General features: G+C 35.6%; 1 protein-coding gene across 7 annotated transcripts in view; it reads left to right on the top strand.

Annotated features, from left to right (window-relative positions):
• Positions 1–26,379, top strand: part of MINDY3 (MINDY lysine 48 deubiquitinase 3) — a 74,401-nt gene extending 48,022 nt beyond the window's left edge. For 2 of the 7 annotated variants that reach the window (XM_045534061.1, XM_045534066.1), the window contains 5 exons: positions 7,891–7,963; positions 16,085–16,157; positions 18,801–18,888; positions 22,584–22,655; positions 23,066–23,792. In XM_045534061.1, the coding sequence (XP_045390017.1) occupies positions 7,891–7,963; positions 16,085–16,157; positions 18,801–18,888; positions 22,584–22,655; positions 23,066–23,233 (474 nt within the window). In that variant the 3' untranslated portion in view covers positions 23,234–23,792. The other 5 variants (XM_045534064.1, XM_045534063.1, XM_045534065.1 and 2 more) reach the window with 5 other exon arrangements.
• The last annotated feature ends 1,502 nt before the right edge of the window (positions 26,380–27,881 follow it).

Below are 27,881 nucleotides of genomic sequence, written 5' to 3'. Positions count from 1 at the left end.
CTCGAGGCAGAAGGAGTATTTCACTACTGACATTGTTTAGAACTGCCTGCATGTGACGATGATAAAAGGGAATTTAACACTGTCAGTTTTAGCATCTTTAACTTCTCTGCAAACAGTGCAACTTTTTGCCTGTACACCACCACACTCTTATCCTCCCCAAATGCGTACGTGAGCACGCACACACCCCAGAGTTTCTTTGTCTCCTAGTTTACGTGTTGGCTGCACGTGTGCTGCATGTGTCTCCTTCATTCCAAGATTGGGCTGAAGGAGCAGCCTCTGGAATGTGCAGTTCGCGTAAGGGGGAAAGATAGCAAAACTGACAAAACAGATAGTGGCACTTACAGCTTCTGCTAGGAGCTAGCGTAATGTCACTTCCAGTTACATTTCTTCTGACCACACCTGAGGTGAGTGGGGTGAGGAAGTAGACTCTTCTCACAGAAAGGTGCTTTGGGTCCCTCAGCAACAGACAGTGATGTGTAATCCTCTCACAAGAAGGAAGGAACAGCTAATGGAGAACACGAATGCCATTTACCACCCTAGATGACTTTGTGTCCAGGTGATTTAATGGTTTAATTCCATTAATTCCAGTGATACAAAGAGTCATTACTTAGAAATAAAGAGGAATTTTTGACTATCAGATTTATTAAACTTTTCACCCAGGTATTTGTATAATGTTAACATCTACCATTTTAAAAAGTCAGGTAATCATTTTTCTTGAATTCTGTAGGTATTTATGTGCCTAGACAGTACTGGCTTATGTTCGCTGCTTTCTTAATGAATTATGTTTGTTAAAAGGCTAACAGCTTTTCTCAGCTGGGCTCTTTATGTATACAAGAGAACACAAACTTATTTCAGAGACTATTTTCTCAGGTCTCCCAAAGATAGTCCATAATTAATAGCATTTTAGATGCAAAGGAGAATCATGCAAAATGGACACCTTAGGCATTAGGTATGAGACCTCTGGCTAAAACTGGCTGAGAAAGGCTGGAACAATTGTTCAAGTGAGTTGAACAGTTATGATACCAGGGAGAAGCAGCAAACCGCTTACTAATATTAATAATTTTAATGGTTATGGTACAACAGTAGATCACATCCATTGGAGACATTGCCTCCCACTGCCTTATTTCCATTTGTGCATTTAGAATTTCTGTTTCTGGAGGAAGAACCTCAGGGAGTTCTTCTTTGTTTCCTACCCTGACTTCTCTGCTGATACAACAGAAACGGTGCCACATAGCAGTGGGCTGCTGTGAAGATAACCTGGCATTTTGCAGATTATTTGGAAAATACTGTGGAAGAGTAATGAAAAAGATCACTCTCCTACCTACTTACTGTCCACTGATGGGAGGAAGTGAATTCTGTTTCTCACAGTGGCATTGATGAACACCCTATGTTTTGAGAGAATTTGGTAAATCTATTTCTTCATAGTTCCCAAATCATTTTTTTTGTGTGGTTAGTGAGCGAGCAAAGACTTGGTATGAAGCAGATCATAAAGTGAGATTTTACTTAAAGCTTAAAGGTAAACTGCATACCAGCTAACTTTTATTTATTTGTTTATTTTGAAGGGACTCTTAACACTATAAGATGTTTTCTTTTTTCCAGCTAAGATGTCATTTATATATGTGCTTATTCCTCTTGGAGGGTCTTTGATTACTCAAGACAGGAGATTATTCTTGATAATGATGGAAGGCATAATGAATAAATCTTAAAGACCTTTTGCGCTAATGAAATACTTATACCTAGCCAACCTAGTGAACACAGGCCTTATATTTCAGTAGGTGTTTAAAAGGAGATAGCTAATGTTACATTTTAAAAGGTTCATGGTTAACAGTGAATAATTATACTGATATACGGACAGAGCTACATGAAAAAGAGGTATCCATTTCTTGATTGTAGGATATTAGTCCCATTACAGCTTGGTCCCCCACCTCACCCCACCCCACCCTGCCCCACCTCTGTAGCCTGATGCCAATTAAGTAAAGTTGGGTGAGAATAATTTTACAAGCTATATTGTTTAACAGTCCTTGTTGATCAGTAAATTGACTAAAGAGAAATTTACTCTAACATTCTTCTGATAAAAGTATCTGACTATATCAGACTGATACGGAGAACTACTTTTAGAATAAAAATAATTGTGATGGTAAATCAGAGCTTAAGTTGCTAACTAAAGTAGTATTCAGTATTTGACTCTTCTATTTAGCTTCTTTTCCTACTGAGGGTACTTAAAAGAGTTCCAGATGCAGTATACACTGAAATTGTCTCCTAAGTGGTACAACTAAGAATGAAATAAAGAAAATACTTCCAAGTATCCATGATGACTCGGATAGCTTGGAATTACATCCTTGGAATCTCTTTACTTAATTACAGTTCATTGATGTTTTGGAGGACGTGGAGGCTTAGTGTATATTTGTTCAGACTTTATTTTAGCAGGTAATTTTAATAATATTCATAGAAATAAAAATATAGTAGCATATTTTTTCTATCTTTTGTTAGACTTTGACCCTAAGTGCACAGAATAGATCTTTCTCTCCCATCCAGTAGGCTTGTCAGTGTTAAAAAAAAAAATTATGGGGCCTGTGGATAGTTAGATAGGGAAAATATACTACAGATATAATCTGAAAGCCATTGCTGTATTAAGTTTTGGACATGCAAAATCTGTGGGAGAATTGTTCACATTTATAAAGTTATTACATGAGAGTTCTATTTTACTTCATTCTTTTTAAGTCATTTCCTTTACAATAAGAAAAATAAGGCAATTATTATACCTCTCACTGAAATACCTTTTTGATTGTAAACCATTCTCAATTAAATGGAATTTAGTACTTGTTATTCAAATATGAAATATATTTAATATTAGTATATTACCAAATTTGCTACATGTATCATTCTACTACTGATCTTTATACTAGAAACTTTGTTTAGAAGTGTTTAAGTTAAACAAATTGGCAAAAATTAGTGCTAGAATTTGTAATTTTAAGTCAAATTAGAAAGTTAAAAGAACTTCGACGTGAAATACTTTAATGGAAATAGAAGGTGGTTTTGTGACTTTTTCCAGTTTCACCTCTAAATATTTAAACAAGGTTTAACTAAGAGATCATTTTCTATGGTTATCCAAAATGCATTGTAAGCACTCAAAATAAGCAAGCCAATCATCACTTTAGAGCACTGGTTTTGATTTATGGATGAAAACTTTTGAAATGTTTCCAGTAGAATTTACTATAATCTGTTGGTTTTTCCCCCTCTCTCATTTTTTTCCTCCCTCTACTATAAACACATCTTAATGTAAGTGGTATGATTAGCTATTAGTATGTCATTGATACCAAAGGAGCATAACTGATTTTTTTAATTGTTCAAGACACAATTTGCTTTATTAGTAATGACAGTTATAGTTGGTGGTTTTCTTATGTGGAACCTTAGTAGTACCACTGGGGTTGAATGTCAGAAGGAAAAAAAGAATTTCTGTTTAAGTAGTTAACAGATGGGTTTGTTGTTGTTTCCCCACATGCAAGGTTTTGAGATACTTGTTTCACACGTGCACGCTCAGTGTTACTTTACAGAAATACACTGTAGTTTTTGTTTGACTTTTTTGCTTTTCCAGTTTTCTAAAAGTGTTTCCAGACAGTACCAATCCTTCTTTCACCGTTCGCTTTAGTTTCAATGCCTGTATCATAGGAGGGTCCATGTCATATAAGAAGTCAAAAGCAATCTTTGGAACCCTTCTGGCGGAGTCTCTAATGTCAATTTGTTTTAGGGCACTGCTTCCTCCATGTCTTCTTCCTCATCATCTGAGACTGCTTCGGGACCACTTGTCTCCATCAAGTAGTTTTCTCTTATTTCCTCTGGTGTAGTGGTGGCTCTGAGCTCTTGAATCTGTCTCCAAGATCAGTATCTTGAAACCCTTTCTACCCCCTCACCCACCTTTTTTGCTGTATCCGCAATCTCTTTCATGATTTCCTTGATTGGCTCTGTCGTAAATCCTGTGAAGTCATGTACAACATCTGGACACAGTTTTCTCCAGCTGGACAGGAGTTTATTGTGTTGGGCTTGATGGTTTTCACAGCTTTATCTGTAACAACAGTGCCATCTTCAATGATGTAATCCTTCCAAACTTTCATAATGTTCTGTTAGGCTACTCTTCCATAGTGTTGACAGTTCTTTCCATAGAGTCCCACGTGTCTGTAAAGGTCCTATGACCCCCTGATCTACAGGCTGCATTAGTGATACTGTGGGGCAATTAGACAACTTCTTCACCTTCAGTTTTGAACCCATAGGGGTCTGAGTGGCCAGGGGCATTGTTCATTATCAAAAGAACTTTAAAAAACAGTCCCTTACTGGCAAGGTACTCCTAAATTCACAGACAGAGCATTGATGGAACCAGTTGAGGGTGGAAAAAAGGGAGTTCTCGTTGTCCAGTTCTTCTTGTACAACCAAGAGACTGTCAGCTAGTGTTTATCTTTTCCCTTCAAGGGTTGGGGGTTAGCCGCTTTATAGATAAGGGCAGTCCTGATCATACACCTGACTGCATTTGCACAAAACAGTAGAGTTAGCCTCTCTCTTCCTGCCTTAAACCCAGGTGCTTGCTTCTCTTCCTTATTAATGTCATTTTTGGCATTTTTTGCCAGAATAGGGCACTTTCATTTGCATTAAAAACCTGTTCAGGCACATATCCTTTCTTCTCAGTGATTGTTCTTAATGACATCTGGGAACTTGTCTGTTGCCTCTTGGTCATCAGAAGTTGCTTCTCCTGTTAGCTTTATATTTTTTAAGCCAAACCTCTTTCAAAAATTATCCAGCCATTCTTTTCTGGGATTAAATTCTCCAGCCTAATTTTTTCCCCTTCTTTTTGTCTTAAGTTTCACATAATGACTTCACATTCACGTTTTCTTGAATCATATTAGCATCTGAAGGTATGCCTTTCTTTAGCAATGGTGCACCCACATAAAAGTTGCATTTTCAGTATGAGATGAAAAGGTAATTTTGCGAAAAGTGCAAGGTTTTCATGCCTGCTGGCCTAGCTACAGCAATGGCTCCATGAATTTCCTTTTCTTTTTTTGACGATGGTCCTAACACTGGAATCATTTGCTGCAGACCTCAGTCTAAGGTACATATCAAGCAATTCAACTTTTTCTTGTAATGTCATGACTTTTCTTTGCTTCTTGAGAGCATTTCTAGCATCACTATTGGCACTTCATGTGGTTCCCATGGTGTTGTTCAAGATTCACAGTATTGCACTAAACACGATGAAAAATATGTGAGAACCACAAGAGATCACTTTTTACTGTGATATGCAATTTACTAGAGATAGAAACTCATCATGAGGAGATGGTTAGCATCACGTGGTGTTTTAAGCAGCTACACATAACACTTGAGCTCACCTCAATAGCATCAAGTGGCCACAAAGTTTTATGCAGTTATGATTTAATACTGCATATTTACATTTGCTTACATTTCTCCTCACTGTGAATGACACCATGTATGGTCTCTAAGTGTGTGTAAGTTGTGAAAAATTTAACCTTTTATAATAGGTTTGTGGATATTTTATGATAGTAAGTAATAAAATAGACTAGTGTCTGTATATTTTATGCATGCATGACATACTTAGCTTTTTCTTAAGTTTTTTCAATATTCCTAGGCTGTATAGTTTGTGAGTTTTTTCAAATTGTCACAAATTTCCAAAAGATTTTCAATTTATTGGGAAAAATTGGTGTATGAGCAGATATCTGTGGTTCAGACCCACGTTGGTCAAGGGTCAGCTGTACTCTATTCTTACTTCTTTGAACTAATCTGCTTTCATCTGTTTCAGTATTTTACCTGGCAGGTTCTCCATCCCTAACCTCTCCTAATGCTTATATTCTATTTCTAATAGCCTATAAGAAGCTTACAGTTGGCAAATAGTGTTAATGTTTGGCATGCTATAAAGATAACTCCATGTGTTCTACTTAGATGTGTAACCATAAACTCCAAACTCTAAAAGTTCAAAGTCAAACTCATTCTCTGTCAAAGCTGATTTCTCTTCCTAACTATTCCTCTTCTCTCAAAGTTCTTAGTCCTATTCAACGTTTTCAGTTTCTTCATATACTATGAATTCACACCTTCCTCCCTTTCATGATTCTGTTCCCTGTAGCTGGAATTCACTACCCTCTTTTCTATTTCTGATGATAGGCAAAGTATCTTCTTTGTAAAACCTACGAAGGTGATTGAGATATCTTTACACTCCCCAGATAGCTATCAAAAAGAAGGTGTGTTTAATGTTAGAGCATTTAGGGAAAAAAAATATGTAATATATTCTCTAAATCATGGGTCAGCAAACTATGGCCTTCAGGCCAAATCAGGCCATCACCTGCTTTTGTGGTCATTTGTTTTGCTTCTGAGCCTGTGTGGCATGTAAAACCTAAAATATTTGCTCTATGGCCCATTACAGAAACAAATTTTTCAGCCCCTGTTCTAAATTAACAAATGTTAGAGTACACCAGGGCTTTTGCCTAAGCTTCAACTGGTATTTCTGTAGCAGGCAAGCATGTACAGCGTATTCAAACACAAATAGCACATCTTATGAAGCCTGAATTTTTATATGTATTCATAACCAGAGGCAAGATATATGCAGTGCACTTTTCATTAAAGTTTGCTTTAATTCCTTTCTAAGTTAGCATATTATTTTCTTTTTTTTTTTTTATGTAACATATAACACTTGGAACTTAGAGACAAAGCCTCAGGTAGTTTGCTTTAAATTCATTTTGTGCTCCTGCATTGTCTGAAGTTTTTAATGCCAGAGAATTTGATGCAAACCACCTCTATGGCTAGAAACTGTGGAATCTTCCTTGCTTCTCTCAACTTTATAAACAGTGGTAATTGCCAAAAACTTTACTTTGAAGGAATATTAAAGTAATGCTTCAATTATATCCTCCACCACCCCATCCCCTAAAAAGATTGTTTTGTTTTTTAACCCAGAAAAATAACCTGATATTACTTCCCCTCTCTTTATTTAGATCATAGTTTTAAGTAATACTTAGAAATTCTAAGTAATATCTTAAAACTCATTCTAAACTTTTCCTCATCCCTTTTATAAATGAAACAGCATTTTAGATTTTAACACTTACACTTTACAACTTCTTAGAAAGGATTTGAGATGGTAGGAAGGAATACTTGGAAACTTGTTCTCTGAGAAGGTTGGAGTAAAGGCAATTTATAGGTAAAAGCTATGACCAGAAATAAACAACAGGAACCTGCATTTTGGATTCATGTTGGTCAGAGAATACAATTTCATAATGACTTAGATATGTGGAATAAAGCTTTGTGAAGAGTCAAAGATTTTTCCTGTAATAAAGAAATGAGTCATGATAGAGTATTGTTTTATGGGGAAAAGAAGTTTCTGCCTATAAGGCGTTGCCTTTGAGTTAAGAAAAATTAAAAATCTGGACATGTAGCATTTGATCTTTGGCTAGGTGTTGCTATAACATGCTTACAAAAGTAATACATTTCAAATGCATTATATGTAATTGTATTTTCTATAATCTCTGGATTTTATTTTTGAATATTTGAAAACTACAGTGTATTTGAAATTATATTTCTCATGTGGACCATAATATAAAATAAACGTGTAAATCATTAGTTTTTGTAGATTGCATTTTTATAGTAATTACCTCTATAAGATTAGATTTTTCAAGTATTTTATATGTTTATATAGTTTTCTGTGGTTGTCCCATTTTTCACGTGTAAAATTAAGACCCAGAGAGTTTGTAACGTATCTAGTCACATACCTATGATGCAAATGTAACTCAAAGTCTTTTGACTCCAAATATCATTATATCTTCACCCTACCCTTGTATTTGCTTTATTTTTAATGTGTTGTATCATGTTGTAGCTGGTTGATAGCATGCTTTTTAATCTTTTCAGGATATGGCTTTAGTTGCCCCTGAAGCTCCTTCAGAACAAGCCAGGAGAGTTTTTCAAACCTATGACCCAGAAGGTAAAAGATTTTATTAACATCAACTCTATGTTTTATATCTTTACATATTTGAAATACATTGACACTTACTATATTCAGAAGATTTACTGGCTTATTGAATGAAACACATGTGTTTCTTGAAAATTTTAAAAAGGAAATGGTGAACACGGGAACAAATAAGATAACACACAAGTGCTCTACAAGTTGTCATGGTAAAAGGCTTATATGTTTCTCAGAGAAGTAAAGTTATAGCTACTGGAATCTAGACCTGATATTGAGTGTCAAATGGGGAAATAAGCACCTTCTGAACGAGGTCTTTGAAAAGTCAGTCCAGGTCTTCCAGGGTATTTCTATATAATTAATTGTGCCAGGATAAAGATTTGGAAGAGTATCATCTTAATCATTCTCTTTTGAACCTGTGCTTACCTATTTTACATAACAAAGTATAGTTTTGAGAAGTTCACATAGATAGCATTAAAATGTCCACTGTGGGCCCTACTCACACCTGTGATTTTAGTGCTTTGGGACCCCAAGGCAGAAGGAGTACTTGAGGCCAGGAGTTCAAGACCAGCCTGGGCAAGAAAATGAGATCCTGTCCCTACAAAAATATAGGAAAATTACCTGGGCATGGTGGCATGTGCCTGTAGTCCCAGCTACTCGAGAGGCCGAAGGAGGAGAATCACTTGAGCCTAGGAGCTTGAGGTTGCAGTCAGCTATGATGATGCCACTGCACTCTAGGTGACAGAGCAAGTCCCCATCTCTAGTTTTGGATACAAAAAGGAAAAATGTTCATTGTGTCATTGTCATCTGGGTTGTTTTGATTACCTTTGTGTTTATGAACTTCGATAACAGTTATGCCTATTACAGCAAACTCACTGACTTTTCCTGTATAACATTAAAATTAAGTAATGCCTTAAGTTCCATTGTAAATTAACAGGTAGAAACCCAAGTTGTTTGATCAGTGAAGTCCTTGTGGACTCTTGAATAGATGTAATTATCTTTATGAATCTTGAAATTTTTACTTTTAGGGAGCTGCTCTTTTCTTCTGAAAATTTGAGTCATCCAAATTCTAAGAATATATCTTTTCTCATACTACTTACTAGCAGTGTAACTTTAGGCTACTTTTAGGTCTATAAATCTATTTTCTTAGAACTTCACACATTTCTTAGATTATGAGTATTAACTCAATGTTGTAGAAAGCACTTTGCTCAGTGGTATTTTATAATGTGAGTAGGTACTTTATAAATATGAGTTCCCGTCTCTCTACACCTCAAGTTAGTTGTTGCTCTAATTGGTGTGTTGACTTTGAGTTACCTTCTTTGCTTCTTCCATTATGTTTCCCTAACTTCAAAAACATAAAAGGTTTTTTCCTCCTAGGATTCATAATCTTTTAAACTTTTGGTAATATTTTATTCTAAATCTTTAGATAAGGAAGTGAAAGATCTTTCAATGCCTTTGGTTAAAAAAAGGAAAAACAGATAAAGTAAGAGATTTATAACTTCACATTTCCTCACCACTGAATGAAGTTAACCTTAGAAAATCAACAGCTTTAACTGGAATCAGTGTTATGTGTAGCAGGTTGAATTATACAGTGGAAGGTGACCACTTAAAATCATTCTCTTGCCGCTTTGAATCCTTGAATGGAAAATATAGGAAATCAATAAATCATTTCTATCCCTAAATATTTTTAATATATTTTGAGCTAAGGATCAAACTTAACCAAAGAGGGTTTTTAGAAACAATAACAAGTGAATATGAAAATAAAATTGATGTAAAATATATAATACAAGATTCAAGGAAATGATGTGATTCAAGTGAAATTAGCCCAAGAGCTATCATGAAGACTTGAGGAAGGAAATACCACCTTGGCACATGGACGCAAAAAGAAAAAGGGATAAATCTATGAATACAGGTAGGAGATAGCAATTTATATATGAGGAAAAGCCAGCAAATATTTGGCTTGAGTAGAAAGAGAGGGTAAAAGAAAGATAATTAGGTAGAATTTACTAAAGAGAAGTAATGCTAGAGGCAAGGGGTTATTGGAATACCTAAGGAAATTAATTGTAAAGGCTTAGATTTACATTTTAAAGAAATATATTTCAGAGAATGAGTTGAGCAATTTTGTATTTTTAAAGATTAAGACATGTTCTGTTTTCTACTATCTTGAACCCTTTTTTAAGACACTTTCCTGTATGATGTACCTCAAATTACTATGAAAAGTACCACTTCACAATCATGCACATACACATATTATCTGGGGACATGTTTCTGCCCATACTGATGTTAATTACACTATAAGAGATAAGTTCCCTGTGAAATGGAATATAGCGTGAAGTATATAGTAAGTATGGCATGATGGATAAACTTGGGATCTACCCAGAGTTTCCAGTCAGGTCTTTGTAGTGCTGGTTTATGTTTGATTTGAAGCAACTGTCAAAGATAATAGTTGTGCCCTCATCCCTGTGTCAGGACTGCAGAACATTCCAACCTCAAACATACGGCTGTTGTGAAGTCTGCTTTTGTAGATACCCCGTGTTTGTTACATTGGTGAAAATTTTATTATTTTTTAAATTTCAGAATATTACCGGTGGTACAAACATTTTGGTTGCATGAATTACTTTTGCACAGTTTGAGTCAAAGTTATAAGCGTGTCTGGTGAAAATTGTAGAACCAAAATTAAAACTGTGAGTGAATTAGATTCTTGAGAAAGGGAACATACAAGGAGATCAGAAGATCTTGAGGGGTAATAACTGTAAATGAATGAAGGCATCAAGAAATGCCTTCAGAGCACACATAAGAGACCTGAACTTTAAGAAGCTAATGTTACAAGGCTGGTTAAAAAAATTCTGTCACTAATGCAAAGATACTAAAAAAAAAGGTTTTTAAAGTAAGAGACAGAGACAGTTGTTATAAGCAATAGATCTGTTTGCTTTTTGCAAATTTTTAAAACCATTATTAGGTAACAGGCTTGTACAGTTTATTTTCTTTTACCAATTTACCAATGAAAATTAGAATTTCTTACATTACCCAGAATAAAACATAATTTATAATCATTGGCTATTCTTCAGAATGGAGTCATGAGAGAGTCATATAAAAATAACTTTTCTGTGTTTCAATTACAGAAAGAAAATTATTGACTAAACAAAATGGTTTTCAAATACAGAGTGTTACGTGTCTCAGCTTAGCAAGACCATAAAACTGAATTATTAAAAAAGTAAAAAGATTAATTTTTCATTTTTAGTCTTCAGTCACTTATAAACTAACATGCTAATCTAGTAATTTGATCCCCCCCAAAAATAGTATGCTTTTGTTTCAAGATGTAAGCAAATCAAGCCTTCTGAGAATGCTTAATATACTAACAGTTCTCACAAGCATCTGGGTAGTTGCAGTTGCCATTTAGCAGAGGCTAGGTTGGGGACAATTATCCTTTGTTGCCCTCCTCAGAATACTTGTAGAGCAGGTGGCCTGGAGGCAAGCAGGATAGAAGAGTTCAAGTTCTGGTTCCCACAAGTATTTTTGTTTCTTTATCTCACTCCCCACGTATCTGACAGTTAGGTAGACCTGTAATAGCACTGTTTTCGCTGTCTTCAGGCACATTATGAATTAAATGGACTTGTGCAGGCTAATCAGCATTTACAGAATTACCTCTATGAGACCACATCTTCTAAACAAGTGACTTGGTATTGATCTTTTGGGCCATAAACCTGGTTTATAAGTGGGGGCCTGTTTAATAATAATAATAATGTTTAGCATTTGCATGGAAGGGTAAAATTTATAAAGCGCTTTAACTCTATGATCTCATTAAAACCTTGTCATAAACCTAGGAGACAGGTAGGATTATCATGGTTTTGTTCTGAAGAAAACCAAGTTTGTGATGGTTTGAGTCACTTCTCCAGAGCCACATACCTGATTGTGAGAACCAACAGTAGATTCTAGCTGTTTACTAGGAGATAAAACAATATTGCCCTCTTTCTACTACCAACATCTTTTTTAAAAGCTAAAATACAGAGGTAATTTTTAACCTTTCTAAGTTTCTGTAGAACCGTTACTCTTAATTTAGTGGAATAAGGATTGGATATTAATTCTTTTTCTAGCTGACCAATTAGAATAATCTCCATGTCAGATCCTTTACAAGTTCCATATGTACAAACTAAGGTCAAAAGCATATTTTTGAACTGTTAATTTCTCATTTGGCATATTACCAAAACCTTAGTTTCAGCAGGACCTTGATATATTGCCTCTAATTACTTGGTTCAGTTTAATGAGAAATTCCAAATTCAGAAATGGCACTAAACACTAGTATGTGTGCTTAGAGCCTAAAGAGAATCAGCTATCAGGCCTATGCAAGGTGTCACACGTGGGTTTTACATAAAGTCTGTTGTTTATTTTTTTTGCATCTTTTTTGTGGGAAAAAGCATCTGGATGTGTGCTTTGTACTCGGGTACATGTTTCCTCAGAGTCGTCTTTTAAAATAATGATAAAATAAAAAGAATAGGAATGGAGGTAGTTTGATCTGTGTGATCAATGACACTGGACAACAGAGGAATTGTGTAGTGTCTCCAAATCCCGGCAGATGGCTCTATCTCTGTTACCCCTCCCTAACTCTGTGATATTGGGCCATTTCCTGACCTTAGTTTTTGCATCTGTAAAATGAACTTAATATCTACTTTATGTGATTTATCAAATACTTGATAAATTGGCTATATTGTTGTTTAAACAATTAAAAAATGGTGGCATGGAACTTATTCCATAATCTCCAAAGATACTGATGGGTTTGGGGTTTTTTGGTTTTGTTTTCTTCTTTCTATTTCTCCTGCCGCATCCCCACCCCCTTCTTAAAATTATATCTCAGGAAGCAACACCATTTAGGCAAGGGAGAAATACTTTGATTCATACTGATGCCACTTAAGTGGCTAAAATATATTGATGGCTATCTTTTGTGTGAATGATTTCAGTGTGCGCTTGTTTTAAATCTTCAAGAATAATTGTACTGTTGTAGATATAGATTGAGTTTGATTGACTCTAATCCCGAGACATTTTCTAGAATTGCATCTTGTTTGTCTTTTCTGTCCCTTCTCCATAAAGGCTGCTCCCTGTGCCCTTGCAGCGGCATTTCCTCCCTGTTGTCGCTGCCGTCCTCAGCTTGCTGCAGCACTGTCATCGCTGTTTGTGTCGGGCTGCCCCAAGCCACCTTTCTCTATATTCTGCCACCATGTTGTGTTTTTTGTTCTGCAGTGTTTCCGTCACATAACAAAAGTGAATTTGCAGGACAGGTATAAATTAGGTACTCCTCTCTCTCTCTCAGCTTCATACTTAAAGTTCACAAAGCTGTTTATGGATGAACTGGGGAGCCAGATGAGCCAACCAACAGTCAGACCACAGCAAAGAGACCACAGAAAGCTAGAAATGTCTGACTTCCCCTTGGGGCAAAGGTCACACAGGGAGTATTTATTAAATTGTTGGTCTGTATCACTAAAGCATAATACAACATTTGGGAAAAAAAATCATTTAACTATCATTTGACTAAAACAAACAACATGAAATCCTACTTAATTAAATCTTAATTTTTTTTTTATTCCCAAGAAACTATTCCTTAATCTTTCAGAACAGAGTCCAACTCTGGTTTCTTCACAATTATGAAATGGCAATCTTATGCACAAAATTGCTAGATTACTTCCACACTCTACCCCAGTGTACTCTTCAGCACTGAGTGTTTCCCTTCCCCTCAACCTCTGGGAGCCCGACACTTTTAATAATATGACTGTCTGCTGGTAAAAAAAACTTTTAAACAAACAGCTATTTTTCTTCTTCCAGATGTTCTAAAACACCATCTAGCAGGATGAGAGTATTTGCACAGTAGCTGTGTCCCATCCTCGCTGCTCCCTCTTTCGCTGGTCCCAATTCACATTCCCCATAGTCTGAGTGTCAGTGCCTACAACAGTCTGTTTTGTATTCACTTAGATAATTTACTGATGCATTCAGGTTCTACTTCTTAGATCCGCTTAACTACTTGACAAATTGTGCTCTCTCAGATGTCCTTGGTGTTGGTACTGAGGTCATCTCATCATGGCGCTGCTTCCGTATTCCCTAGGGATTTAGTTGTCCAAGTGCTAGATGACCCAGGGTTTCATCTGTTTTTAGACTTAAGGATTTGGTTCTTTTTCAAAAGAATGTATTTTTGTAGGTATGAGTGAATAAAGTAACGTTTCAAATGTTCTACAAAAATAAGCAATTTTGAAATCTTTTAATATACCCAAGATTAGAAGTCTTCGAAGTAGTTTTGAAAGTCATATTACACCTCTAATTTAAAATACTAAATGTACAAAATGTAGAGTCACTGACTTGTTGCAGCTATTGTTATATTTATGAATGTCTGTGTTTGAGCTATAAATCTCATAGATACCTTAAAATGTTTTGGAATGTTTAAGCTTGAGGTTAATTATATGTAAGTTAAGCATGGTGTTAAGAAGGTTACTTTGTGTCTTTACACAACCAATTAGCTCTTCCTGGGGAATGGGAGCTGGATTGCAGATTATGGTTTCTGAGGTAAAGCTGCCAGCCTTTACAAAATACGTGCCATCCAGTACTCCTGAAGAACATTACACTGGTTAAGCATCCCTAATCCCAAAATTTTGAAATCCTCCAAAATCCAAGTGTTTGAGTGCCAACATGGGACTCAAAGGAAAGGCTCATGGACCATTGGAGCATTCCAGATTTTGGATGCTCAACCAGTATGTCTGCAACTATTCCAAAAGCTGAAAAAACCCGAAATCCAAAACACTTCTGGTCCCAAGCATTTTGGATAAGGGAGACCACCTTGTAATATCAAGTGGATATTCATGATAGCCCATAAACACAGAAACCTATCCACATAATTGTTCCTATCTGCTGGTGTCCATGTAAAGCCTTTCTCACAGTTAGAGGTTCTGAGCTTTTAGCTGTGACCTAAATAAGCAAAATAAATAAATTTTCTCTACCTTTCAGACTCAAAGCTAAGCTCACAAAGCTTGCGTGTTTTTACAAGTGCCTTCAACAAGGTCTTCTTTATTCTTTATACCTCAAATTATTGGTAACTTGACAAACTGGAATTATTTTAACCCTTCACTTTAAAAAATAATACATTTTTAATTATCCTAAATGATTCGTAGCCTTTTAGTCAAGGCCAATCTGTCGTCAAACAAGGTAAATAGCTTATGAGGTTTAAGAAAAGACCTTTCCCCAATTATAACCTATTTGTTTTCTTTCTGATAGAGACAGTGTACAATTCCACATACTGAAAGAGCAACTGCACACTGTACTCTGTAGTTTGATTAGGAGAAAGGCTTTTAGACATCTTGTTCTCCATAGCAGGAGTTTTTTTTTTTTTCCTTATTCATCTAATCCCTGAAAAAGACATTGTGTTGGAAGCTGATTGAAAGCTGAGACAGTCTTCAGAAATGAGTAAATGAATAAGGGAACGTGGACACTGCACATTTAAGGGAACAAACAAGTTGCTTGTTTAAAACTGTTATTAAGAGTTCAGGCCATTTGCCAATGCTTTTTCCTTATCAAGTCAGAAAGAAAAAAAAAACACAAATATTTTCCATAAAATACTCATCATTAAGATTGACTTTGCATTTCAACTCTGAATTTTTTTTCCATTACATCTGTGGCTTTTCTTTAAATTGCCAAGTCTGTTATGGGATGTCTTTCCTTGCTCTTATATTGTCAGTTATCTAAATAACATTGTGACAAAAGGAATGTGTTGGTAAAGAATTCTTTTAATTGGATTTTGTAATGGGAATATGAAGGTTCAGTCTGTTTACGGAAAGATTATCTAATTACTAAATTATCATAATTTTAAGTAGAAAAAACCTTTTACCCATTTAAATTTGTGATAAGAAATAATTTGACTGTAACTTCCATTGGAGTTCTCAGGGTATGGTTAATGTTTTTATTTGAAACTAACCTTGAAAATAAATCTTTGCCTATGTGCCCCAAAAAACTAATATGAGAGTGTATCTGATAATAGGCATTGTGCCTAAAATAAACTTAACTCTTTGTATCTTTTTTATGTGATTTTTCCTGGAATCTTATCAGCAACAGTAGTATTTCTGGAAGTAAATTCTTATTTCAAGTTTATTCTGATTTTTTCACCCCCAGATAATGGATTCATACCTGATTCACTTCTGGAAGATGTGATGAAAGCGTTGGACCTTGTTTCAGATCCTGAATAGTGAGTTAAATCAAAAGTGTTATTTAACCAACTCAAACAGATTCCATTAAATTTAAGAGATATTGCACATTTGTGCCTTTATAAATCTCAATCTGCATATACAAAGCATAGCAATTTATATAAAGCAAAGATGTAGGAAGAAGTCAGACTAACCCAATATTATAGCAGAGAGTTGACATATGTAAAGTGAGCTTCCTTTCCCACCCCGCACTTACTGTCTTGCTTTTTTTACAAAGGGTAAAAATATGTCTTTTTCTATAAACTTTAAATATAATTTTTCGCTCTGCAAAGACTTTTCCATGTTTTTAGCATTTTATGTATCTTTAGTAGCTTCAGTTAAAGTAATGACAGTTCTGTATAATGTAGTGTTGTTAGTTGTCCTGCTTAAATAACCAGCAGGCCTCTGACATTTCCTTTTTATTTAAAAGAGCATCAAAAACGTGAAACATCTCTAAATGATTAAATCAACTGATCTGAAACCTTTGTGAGTAACTACAATATGTTGGAGAATATGATTTTTCAGTATTGCCTTAGTATCTTGTCATTGTCTTCATTCTCAGTTACATTTTATAAATTGTTACATCTATAACTTCCTTCATAGATTTAGGATCTTTAGTTCTTATCCATGAGAAAATAACTTTTTTGTGAAGTAAATACACATGTACTGAACAACTATAGAAATAAAAAGATCACCTAGGATCTATACTAATTTTTTTATGTACAACTATTTTTCTGAAAATGAAAAAACTAGCTTATAAAAGAAAATGAAAGGGTTTAGGAAAAACAGCATGAAACATTGGTATACACAGTTTGTAGAACTTGGTCCTATTCTGTTTTTAAATAAGCTCAGGCATGTTTTCTTTGAAAGTACGTAACACATATAAACATTTATAAACTAATCATATCTGAATTAATATGTCTGTTTTTCTACGTAGAGCTGGGATTTCATCCATTCTTAATTATTTTCAACCTAGAGGAGAAATTAAGAGTTGAATTGGTCTAATAAATAATAGTAATTACTATATTTCCTCTAGGCTGATTTCCAAGTAGAGACCATCTTGTTTATACTGCTCTAATTTATAAAAGAGAGTTGAACTCAAGTAATTTTGCTTACTGATGATTCTTAGGAAAGAAGAAAAAGGGTTTTTGGTTTTTTTGCAAATTTTTATATATCATCTACCTAATTTTTCTGTTTCGTCAGAGTAAATAACATACCTTGAATTGTCAAATTTCTACAGTGGATTCAGTCGGGGGTTTTTTTCTAGAACTATCGGAAAGATTGGGCTGAATTATTCACACTGGCCTAGTCACGTTTATAGTATGTGATGGCCCATAGCCTAACTGAGCTGTTCTAAGGACTAACTAAATTAAATGTGAAAGATAATATGACCTTGCCTTCATTTGTTTCATGTCATAATCTCTGGCCTCGCCCAGACCCAGTAAATTGCCATATCCTCTGTATAGTGTACTTCAAGAGATACATCCTGGCTATAGGAGTAATGATAGCCATAGGCCCACTTAAGTATCTTGCAGAGCCAGTACTATGTGTCCCTTAGTAGTAGGATGCAACCTAGTCCAGTGGTTTCCAGGAGACAAGGCTACTTCAGCACGGATGCAACTTTCATAAACCTTAGAGTTTACCCTTACAAGAATAGCTTATCCTCCTTTTGTGAAAGACATGCCTGGTAGCTGACCCAGCTGAATACAGTTGTAAGAACAGGAGGGGGTAGATCCCCCAAACTCTGAGACGGTGTCTAAACTCATCTTTGATGTGAACTGTAGGGGGAGAGGTCGCTCCTGGGGAATTTGGTGAACTAGGACTATCTGAAACCCCCAAATGCAACACTTTGCGTGTTGTATGATAAGATATATGTAACTTGACATTTATAGTTTGAGATGTCATGGAGGATAAAACTGTTCTGAAGACCATTTTCATTTTTAAACCTTTCAAACTGCAGTGTACTTTTCTCTACTGCCTTTCTGGCAACACCTAGCACCGGCCTTGGTACATACGGCTAAATGGTAAGGGCTGTCTGAAGCATCATTCACTTTAAGCTGCTACTGGACCAGTGAAGTATATACCATGTACTATCATTCACTATAATGTAGCTCTTTGAGAGTTAAGTTACCTTGCCTAAGAATTTTAAGCCTTTATCTTATTTAGTTCTTGAAAGTAAGCTTTTTAAGAGATGTTTTTATCTGATGCACCACTGCCTTTTGAGGCTATTTCTTTTTCTCGTTGGGCTTAAACATTTTCTGTAGTTAAATGCCTCATTTGATTGTTCAAGTCAGGCATACCTACGAAGCAAAGAGAATTTGCCTTTGGGAGGTTACAAGCTTGAGTTTATAAGCCTTGGTGTTTAAATTGCTTTACCTAATAAGGAACAATATTCCAAAGTCGTCGTCATAATTTAAATTTTAAATAGTAACAGATTTACTCTAGTTTAAAAATAACCAAGTTTTGGCAAATTAGATGTCATTCCTGTGTATTTGTCATTAAGGTTCTAAAAAGAACACTTAGGATTTTTGGCAGTCAAATGTGTTATAGTACCAGTAATTTAATCATGAAAGAAGAAAAATAAGCTTCTTTTTTTTCCTTTGGTATCCACTGTTTTTCTTTTTTTTTTTTTTTTCTCCCCATAGTATAAATCTCATGAAGAATAAATTAGATCCAGAAGGATTAGGAATCATATTATTGGGTCCATTTCTTCAAGAGTTTTTTCCTGATCAGGTAACATAGTTGAGGAAATATATTTATTGTTTTGTTCTATTGGGATGATCACCTGTAATTGTTTCAGCGTTTTTTTCGTACTCCTTTAAAATGTCCTGACACACGGGTGTGAGACTGAGCAAGCACTATTATGTAAAGACCTTCCCCTGCAGAGAGGGCAGAAGGTATGTGTGTTCCAAGGTAGTCACGCAGCGCTTTGGGGGGGAGGGCGGCAGAAGCTAGTGCATACAGCAGTCTATGCACAGGGCGATAGAGGGTACAACTCAGAGGTATGTGGAGGAAAAGAAGAAGATTCTCTTTCTCTACTCTCCCCTTCATTTTCCTTCTCTCAAGCAACTACTGTTAATAGATTGGTGTGTATCTTTTTGGAACTTTTTAAATATTTGGAAAGAATGTACAGGTGCCTATAGGTAGTGGGCCTAAGTGCCAGGAGAATTTCAGTTGAGTGGAAGAACCACCTTTGCGTGGAGCTGGGGACTGTCCTCAGATCTCAGTTATTAGGAATCTACATTAGTCTCCATACTGTTGAGTTATGTCTGCGCCATTGGCAAGCCAGCACCGGTCTTGTCTTCTTTGTTTCTTACCTAATCTGTGAAGGATTTTACCACTGAATCCTTTAGCTATATAATATCATGGTCATTCCATTGTTATCAGTGTAGTTTAAATTGAAGTTCATTGTTTCAAAAGAAGTGTCCATTTCTAAGCTCCCTGTATTTATAAAAGGGGTATATTGACAATTAGAAGTTATTTTTAAAAATAGAGGGAAAATTTCAAAATACAACTTAAAATTAAAGACGTAATTGTTAATTTAATGTCTCTGATTTAAAGTATCTTTCACAAAGTAGAGAGTATTATTGCCAATCTTGGTTACTGAAAAAGGAACCCATATTTTCTAAACCTGTATCTATTTGTGGCAGCTATTGTGAATTAAGGAAATGAGTAAGGTAAAATTCAGAGTACCTAAGGGTGTCACAACATAGGCTACTGGACTTTTTAAAACTTTGGCAAATGCTTCATGAAAAAATAGATTTTAGTTTCTGATGATATTAGAAAGACTCAATTGGGTACAATATCCTATTTTGTTCACATTCCAACTACTAGGATTTTTCTGAGAGTTCATGTTTGGAATCTAATCTGTTTTCAATATCTTGATAAATTACAGGACTGTAAACTTTTGAGGCAGTATTTTACTTTTAATTATTGTATGTCAAGTTTGCTGTCCAAACATGATAGAAATTGATTTTCTAGTTATGAATATAACAAAAATATTCGTGTTTGTAAAAAATGCATGGGAAATGTAAAGGTGAGACAGTTACCCACTTTTTTGAAAGTATACATCTTATGTTTAGTTAATTGCAGGATGTTACTTATAACAAATTATAGTTCAAAGAATTAATATTTTAATTATAGCATTCATTTAGGTAGTAAAAGGGTTTCAGTCACCTTCTCTTTGACCTACAACAGATTTTTCCATTTGGTTGTCCTATTTGTTCCCTCCAAGTTGCATCTCTTACTCACTTATTTCTTGCTATTCTGAATGAACTGTGCATCCAAGCCTGGTCTGTCTCGTTGCCTCTGTATAATGCATGCTCTTTCCTCAGCCGAAGCAGGTGATCCTGGTCTTGGTTACCTCTAGAGCAATGGGTTCTCAGGGTGTGGTCTCCAAGAACTTGTCAGAAATGCAGAGTCTCAGGTCCCTCCCCAGACCTAGTGAATCCAGAACTCTGGCCTCCATCCGACTCACCTGTGGGGCTAATCCATGCCCCTCACTCTCAACATTTGAGAGCAGCCGCTTTAGAGGAAAAATTGTCACATTCCTCAGTCTTCTCATCCTATAAGAGCTCGGGTTCCCTCTGTGTCACAGATCTTTTGTAGTTGTGGCCCATACCACTAATGTCCTCTTTCTCTGTAGTCACAAAATGCATAGTGACTCCCTCATTTTTTCCATTAATCATATACTGCTTTGTACCCGAACAAATCAATGTAGTGATAACTCAGTAAAGTTGCAAAACTGGTGTGAGAAAGACAGCCAGGAAAATGTTTATCTAACATCAGTAATCTTTATAAATGCTTCAGTTCCATGAGGTTAAAGGCTGATGCAGGGGGAAAAAGTGGGAATATTCATAGCATTTTCAAGGCACTTTGTAAGAGTAGCCAAAGCAGCTACCATTTATTAAGCATGTACCGTGCACCAGGCACTGTGTGCCTTAGAAATTAAGTACTATTATTTTCCCCACTTTAGCAGTGAGGTAACTGAGGATTAGAAAATGTAATTGTTTGTTATACAGCTAACTAGTAAGTGACTTACTCAAGAGTCCAACCCCAGCATCTAAGCCCTTTACTGCTGTTTTACCTATTGTTGGTATTTCTGTACTTCATGCCACTTGCTAATTACTGGAAATAGAGAATATAAATTGTTTATTTTTTAGGTTTAACAGTCAAGAGCCCAGTGATTTATCTAAGTAACTCATTGCATTGAGTCACAATTAAGGAAATGAGCAAATTATTTTTCTATTTTAGGTGAAACACAAAAAATTATAAGAAATGAGGAAGGGGAGAGAAGGGCATTTTAGCGAGGTGTTAAAAGAACCCACAAAAGGTCTTTTCAGGGGAAAATGAGTCATATGCTTGTCTCAAACAGAATTCAGAATGGAGATAAGACTGAATTATTTTAGGATTCATGGTTGCAGATCACAGAACCCCAGCCTGAATTGGCTTCAGTGAGAAGAGAAGAGACGAATGGAAGGAGTAGCTCATCAGTTGCTCCCTGGAGAAGCCTCTCCACCTCCCATCCCCTCTCTCTCTGCAGTGGCTGCATTCTCTCAGCCCATCTCCCTCCTGGAGCTGAAGCCACAGGTGCCAGTGGCTCTCTTCCCTTAGTTCCACTTGGAATAAATTCTAAGGAGAGACTCTGTCCAGCCTCGAGGGATGGAAGATCAGCACAGGTGACTCAGACAAAGCCCTGAGAGAAATCATCTGGACCCAGACACCTTCAGTGGGGCCATTCTATTCATGGCTTTGAATGCTAGGTTAAGACAGTTGAACTTGATCTTCAGCTAATTGAAAAGCAAAGTTTAGTCTTTTAGTGATTTATAGGCTATCCTTTCTTTATTGAATATTATTAAAGTCTCTTTAGGCACTGTAATTATGGGTTTTCATTTCTCACAATGCCCTTTTCACTAAAAGCTGACAATATTCAAATATTTTTATTGGTTATCTTTTTGGGATGAAAACCCCTAATTCATTATTGTGGGCGACATTGGAAGTATTGGTGCATGCCTATTTGTGGTCTGAGGAAAAGTGGTAACTGTTGCTGTCTCCTGTTTACTGAGAGGAACAAATTATTTACAAAGAGGAAAAGCAGATTTAGGAAATGTTTTTGTTTTAGAAGCTTGCCCTTTAAAAAAACTTACAGGGATGTATGTACATAATTAAAAACATAAAATAAGCTACTGCAGAAGAGCTTCTACTAGACACCCCCCTTCCCTACTTTCCTGTATCTTCAGAAGCAACTATTTGAGCTTCAGAACCTTCTGGCAGTTAATTCCACCAATCTAAATGTCTTGTTTTAGTAAATGAGTCCCCAATCAAAGGATGAGGATTGAAAAACTTGTATTTTACTTTTGGTTGCTAATTAGAAATTGCCTGATATAAAGAGGTAATTTAAAGTGTTAATAGTACTTTATTTATAATAGGGTTCCAGTGGTCCAGAGTCTTTTACTGTCTACCACTACAATGGACTGAAGCAATCGAATTATAATGAAAAGGTATGATAATCCACATAGTAACTTGTCTTCACCTGGGTGATGAAATAAATATGTGAGTATATAACAGTGTTGGATTCCCATACACTTGCTACCTAAAGAGATTATTCCAGGAGTCTCTTTATGATCACAACACATTTTAGAAGTGGTTATCTTTAGACTTGACCAATATGTAATACTCTACCTTGGACTTTGGAGCAGTAGTTTCACTGTGACAAATTAACTATATCTTCATACATAGTGTTGCCCTTGGCTATCTATGTATGTGCTTGTAAATCAACATTATAGTTAGTCTAATACAAAATTACTGATCCATTTAAATGGAAAAAGGGATAACAGATTTGTGATTAAGAAAAATATTTTAAGTTTCATGGCACCTTATGAAGTATTATCTGTGTATCTCCATTTTACAGAGGAGGAAATTGAAGCACAGAGAGGTAAGCAGCTGGCTCAAGGTCACACAGCCAGGGGGAGAGAGACCTGGGAGTGAAACTTGGGTAGTTTCAAGCTCAGAGCCTGCGCTCTTAACCCATTTTGCTCTGCTCCTTTCCTTTGTGATCATTGACAAAAGCACATACTGATTCACTTCTGGGCTGTCTCCCCTGCTTTAAAGCAAAGGTTTGGTTTCACCGATTGCCCCTTTTTGATTACATGTTAGCATGGTGTACACATACGTCTGTGATGTTGCATCTCGTCAGGTAAGTCGCAGTAGATATAGCTAATAGTGGAAGGAATAATGCCTAACTTGTTACCTTGATCTACCCATGCTAGTTTCATAAGTATCTAAATTGAGGATGGCTACAGAAAATAGATCATAATGTAAATTAAATACATAATTTTAGTCTAGGAAAAAATGTAATAGACTTTATATTTTGTAATAAAAATAAAAGTAAATTTTAGTTTTATTAGGCCCCATAAGATTTGTTAAAATCTTTTCAAACAAATATAATTTGATACATATAGTAGCAAAGAATATAAATTATGAGTAAGAGAATTTGGATGCTATTTCCTAATGTGTATTGAGTGCTTCATCTAGATTTTGAAGTTTTACATAGCTTTGTAATAGGAGGTCCTCCATAGGCACTGATTATTCACCTACACAGTCCCTGAAAGGTAGGTCAGTCAAATATTATCTGTATTTTACAGATGAGGCATCTGAGACAGGGAGATTAAGTGACTCACCCAGGGTCACACAGCAAGTCATTGGCAGAGCAGGGATTGGAACTGAGTTCCTGATTCCCAATCCTGTCCTTGGTCTGCTTGGCCCTGCTACCTGTATGTAGTAAGTTTTCAAATCGTGCTTGTGACAAGCGTCTGGCATACTAACAAAAAGATCAGAAATCAAAAAAGATGAAATATTAACATGACACTAGTCTACAGCAAAGCGTGTGTGTCATTAAGTTACTCGGGAGCTAGAAATATGATAGACTGCATGATAAGGGACTATTACCAAAGGAAACAGACAAAAGGAGAATGCTGGCTAGTTGAGGCCACTAGGGGGATAGGTCACAGTACCTTGTTCTGATGCTATGAGCACACGAAGTCCTTTGTGGAAGACAGGGTCTGTCGCATTTGTTAAGTGTAATAACTTGAGTTATACTCCTTGTGTATAACTTGTCAAAAACGGCAGTGTTGCTTTGGGTAATTGAAAAGTAGGAGTAGTAAATTTATATAACGCTAGAAACAAACTAATATATTAACCAAAACACAGAGAGGCAAAAAGAATGTATTTCACATTCAAGTATGTCTTTAGAGCTTCCTAAAAAACCAAAGGATCTAGTAATATAAAATTCTATTCCTATATTTAATGTGCTTTAAAGGCAACTACCATTTAAGGCTAATGAAGTTGTTTCTTTTGGCTCTTTAGGCAAATAGCTTATGGCTTTTATTTTGGAAGAACATAATTGCAATCATGTGTATCAGCCAGTGAATGTGTAAAAGTAATTATACATACTTTGAAAGAAGGCAGTCTATATGTGTTCCTTTTGAATTATAAATTATCAGACTTTCTCTAGGTACAAAAAGAAATTCATGACCGAAGAGTGCTTTAGTGTCCACAGTGAGCCCTCACTGAGTTAGAGTTGTTGTTGGTTTGTTATGTCCAAAATACTTTTAAATTTTGTAAATTAAGCAAAATGTAATATTTCCTGCTATTTGCCAGCTAGTAAGTTTATAGGATCATTGCCACTGCATATAAAGTACCTGGTTAGTTTGATCTATCAACTTTTTTCTATTATTTGATTTTTGTTTCTGTCCTGACATCCCTTTTAATGTTTTCTCCATGATTTTTCATGCTGTACAAAGTGCATTCAGAAATATTTGAAACAGTAATAGCCAATTGTTTTCAGCTCTGAAAATTCAGTACTGAAAAGGAGAAAGTAAACTCTTCCTCAGAACAAATAGCTATTTCTATGATAGCTTTCCATTTCATGAGGCAGGCACGGGCATCCAAGTGCCTCCGTAGTAAAGCAGGAGGACCTATGTAAATATGACATAGACATGCTATTTCCCAGAAAAGATTACTTTTCAAATAATATCTGCCATTTGAAGTTTTAAGTTGTATGTGTTTTATCATTCACATATACTTTTTAAATCATCATCTTGAATTATAAAATTCACCTGGTCAGCTAGCAATTAAAATTTGTGTTGCCCTCTTGTTTACAAATCTATTTTCACATTAACCAGAGATGCTTACTCATAATTTCTGTCAAAAGTTCCATAGGAAACAATCTGTAACACCTGCATTTGCTAAGACTGTTGCTTGACCTCAGTGGCTTTATTTTAACAGGTCATGTATGTAGAAGGGACTGCAGTTGTTATGGGTTTTGAAGATCCCATGCTACAGACGGACGACACTCCTATTAAACGCTGTCTCCAAACCAAATGGCCATACATCGAATTACTCTGGACCACAGATCGTTCTCCTTCACTAAACTAATTTCCCCAAGTATTTATAAGGAAGATCAGCATAACAGATGTTAAAGAGGCATTCAAGACTGGCACCCAGCCAAAGTAAGCTCAACACTGATATCATTGATTAACTGTAAATAACAATTAAAAACACTTTTTCAGTGTTTAAGATATGTTTAAATTATTCTAAAGATTTATGTTAAAGGTTATCTTATTTTAACCCTTTGTGTGAAATTTACTAGCAAATTAAGCTTTAATCAAAGTTCATCACTTTTGCAGTCAGGTTAATTGGTCATTTACTTATCAAATATACAAACATTATAGTACAGCATTTATATATTGCCTATCAGAGTTATCATTTATAAATTTCTACTGTTGGGTTTTATCTCATCCAGGCACATTTTATTGTTTGAATGATTCTGGCTTTTAATGTATCGGCCTCCACACCGAAATGCAGAGAAGAGGTGTTATTTCTTGTCTACAGTATCTTTGGCCCCAGATCCTTTGGCTGTTGACTTAACTCTGGCATGTTTACAAAAAGTAGAACTCTAAAGGAACATTACCATTTATCCACAGATGCATAGGGGATGTATTTTAATAAAACACTAGAAAAGAGAATCTGATAGTCTTAACACTGTTAACTTTTACTGCATTGCCAAATACACTTTTCCAAATTTGTCCCCACAGCCCTGTAAGCCAGCTTCCTTGTATATTTATAAATGTGCTAAACGCATGAGAACATCTGTTATTACCTTAGTATATTGCATTATTTATTATGACCCAAGTTGATGGCCTCAATAAAGAATTTTTTTCTTTACCTCTACCCTTCCTTGCATTTTTTTCGTATGAGTGGCCCAAAATAAACAAATACATACTTTTAAATGTTTCTACCCAGCACTCCTGAGAGAGCACAGCGTACAACAGATGACTAATGTACTCATACAGGACCTTGAATAAGAGACCAAACGTTATGCTTACTTAAGAGCTCAGCCAGGCAGCAGCAGGAGAACCTGGGTGGCAGCTGTCTTGACCAGTGAGCAAAGATGCAGACAGTTCATCCTGTTGAGAGAGAGAGAGATTTGCTTTATTCTGATAGGTTTTTTCCAGCAACTTGAAATCAGAATAGCCAGAAATACTTTCTTTTCTTCCCTTTTGCAGGAGACGGTTACTATCCTCTTCATGCATTTCAGAACTGAATGTTACCTTCAACAGTGTATTTCCTCTGTGAATTTGTTTGGACTCTTATTTTTATACACACAAGATAACTAAGTGGATAATAACATAAGAAAAAGTGGCACAAGATTTTAGGTATAACTTTACCTAGATTATAGCTATTATTGCTACGATTTCTCAAACTCCAGTCTCATGATTCTAAATTCTACAAGGATTATGAGAAAGCATAGATTTTCTCAAATATTGAGCCTACAAAATAGAACGGTCCTCCTACTAATGCTACATAACAAACCATTCAAAACCTTCATGGCATAAAATAATCATTGTATTCTAGTCCAAAATTCTGCCACTCACGAGTCCAAACAGGGCATGGTAGTGGACAGATGGCTTGTCTGCTGGCTCAGCTGAGAGATTCAGCAGTCTGGGGCTACAATGATCTGGAGGTGTCTTTACTCACTTGACAGGCATAACTGGGACCTCAGCTCTATCTCATTGACATATGTAAAACACTACATCAAAAAAACCACAGGTACATTTTCTTTTCTCATGCATGTGGACCACTTACCAAAAATAGATATATGCTGGCAAAATAGCAAGTCTAGAAAAGTCTCAAAAGTTTGGAAATTAAGCAACACACTTCTGAATAACCCAAGGGTCAAAGAGAAATTGCAATGGGAATTAGAACATACTTTTTTTACTGAATGAAAATATGACACAGCAAAAATAGTGGAATATAATTAAAGCAATACTTAGAAGGAAATGTTTACTTTTTAATACACAGTAATTATTTAAAGTAGAAAGTTTAGAAATTAGAAATCTAACATTTTATCTCAAAAACTACAAACCAAAAGTAAATAAAAGAGGTAACCACGTGTAAAAGAATTTAGCCTACCTCACGCCATTTATAAAAATTAACTTAAAATGGTCATATATCTAATTGTAAGGGCTAAAACTATAAAATTCCTAGAAGAAAACTAGGAGTAAATCAAGACCTTGAGTTAGGCAATGGTTTCTTACAATACAAAAACACAAATGACCAAAAAAGGAGATAGATTGGACTTCCATCAAAATTAAAACCACATGTTCAAAGATACCATCAAGACAGTGAAATTACAACCCACAGAATGGGAAAAACATCTGCAAATC

Source organism: Lemur catta, chromosome 1 (genome assembly GCF_020740605.2).
Source record: "Lemur catta isolate mLemCat1 chromosome 1, mLemCat1.pri, whole genome shotgun sequence".
Taxonomy (NCBI): domain Eukaryota; kingdom Metazoa; phylum Chordata; class Mammalia; order Primates; family Lemuridae; genus Lemur; species Lemur catta.
The sequence above is the reverse complement of the archived record's forward strand: the minus strand, read 5'-3'. Positions and strand labels throughout refer to the sequence as shown.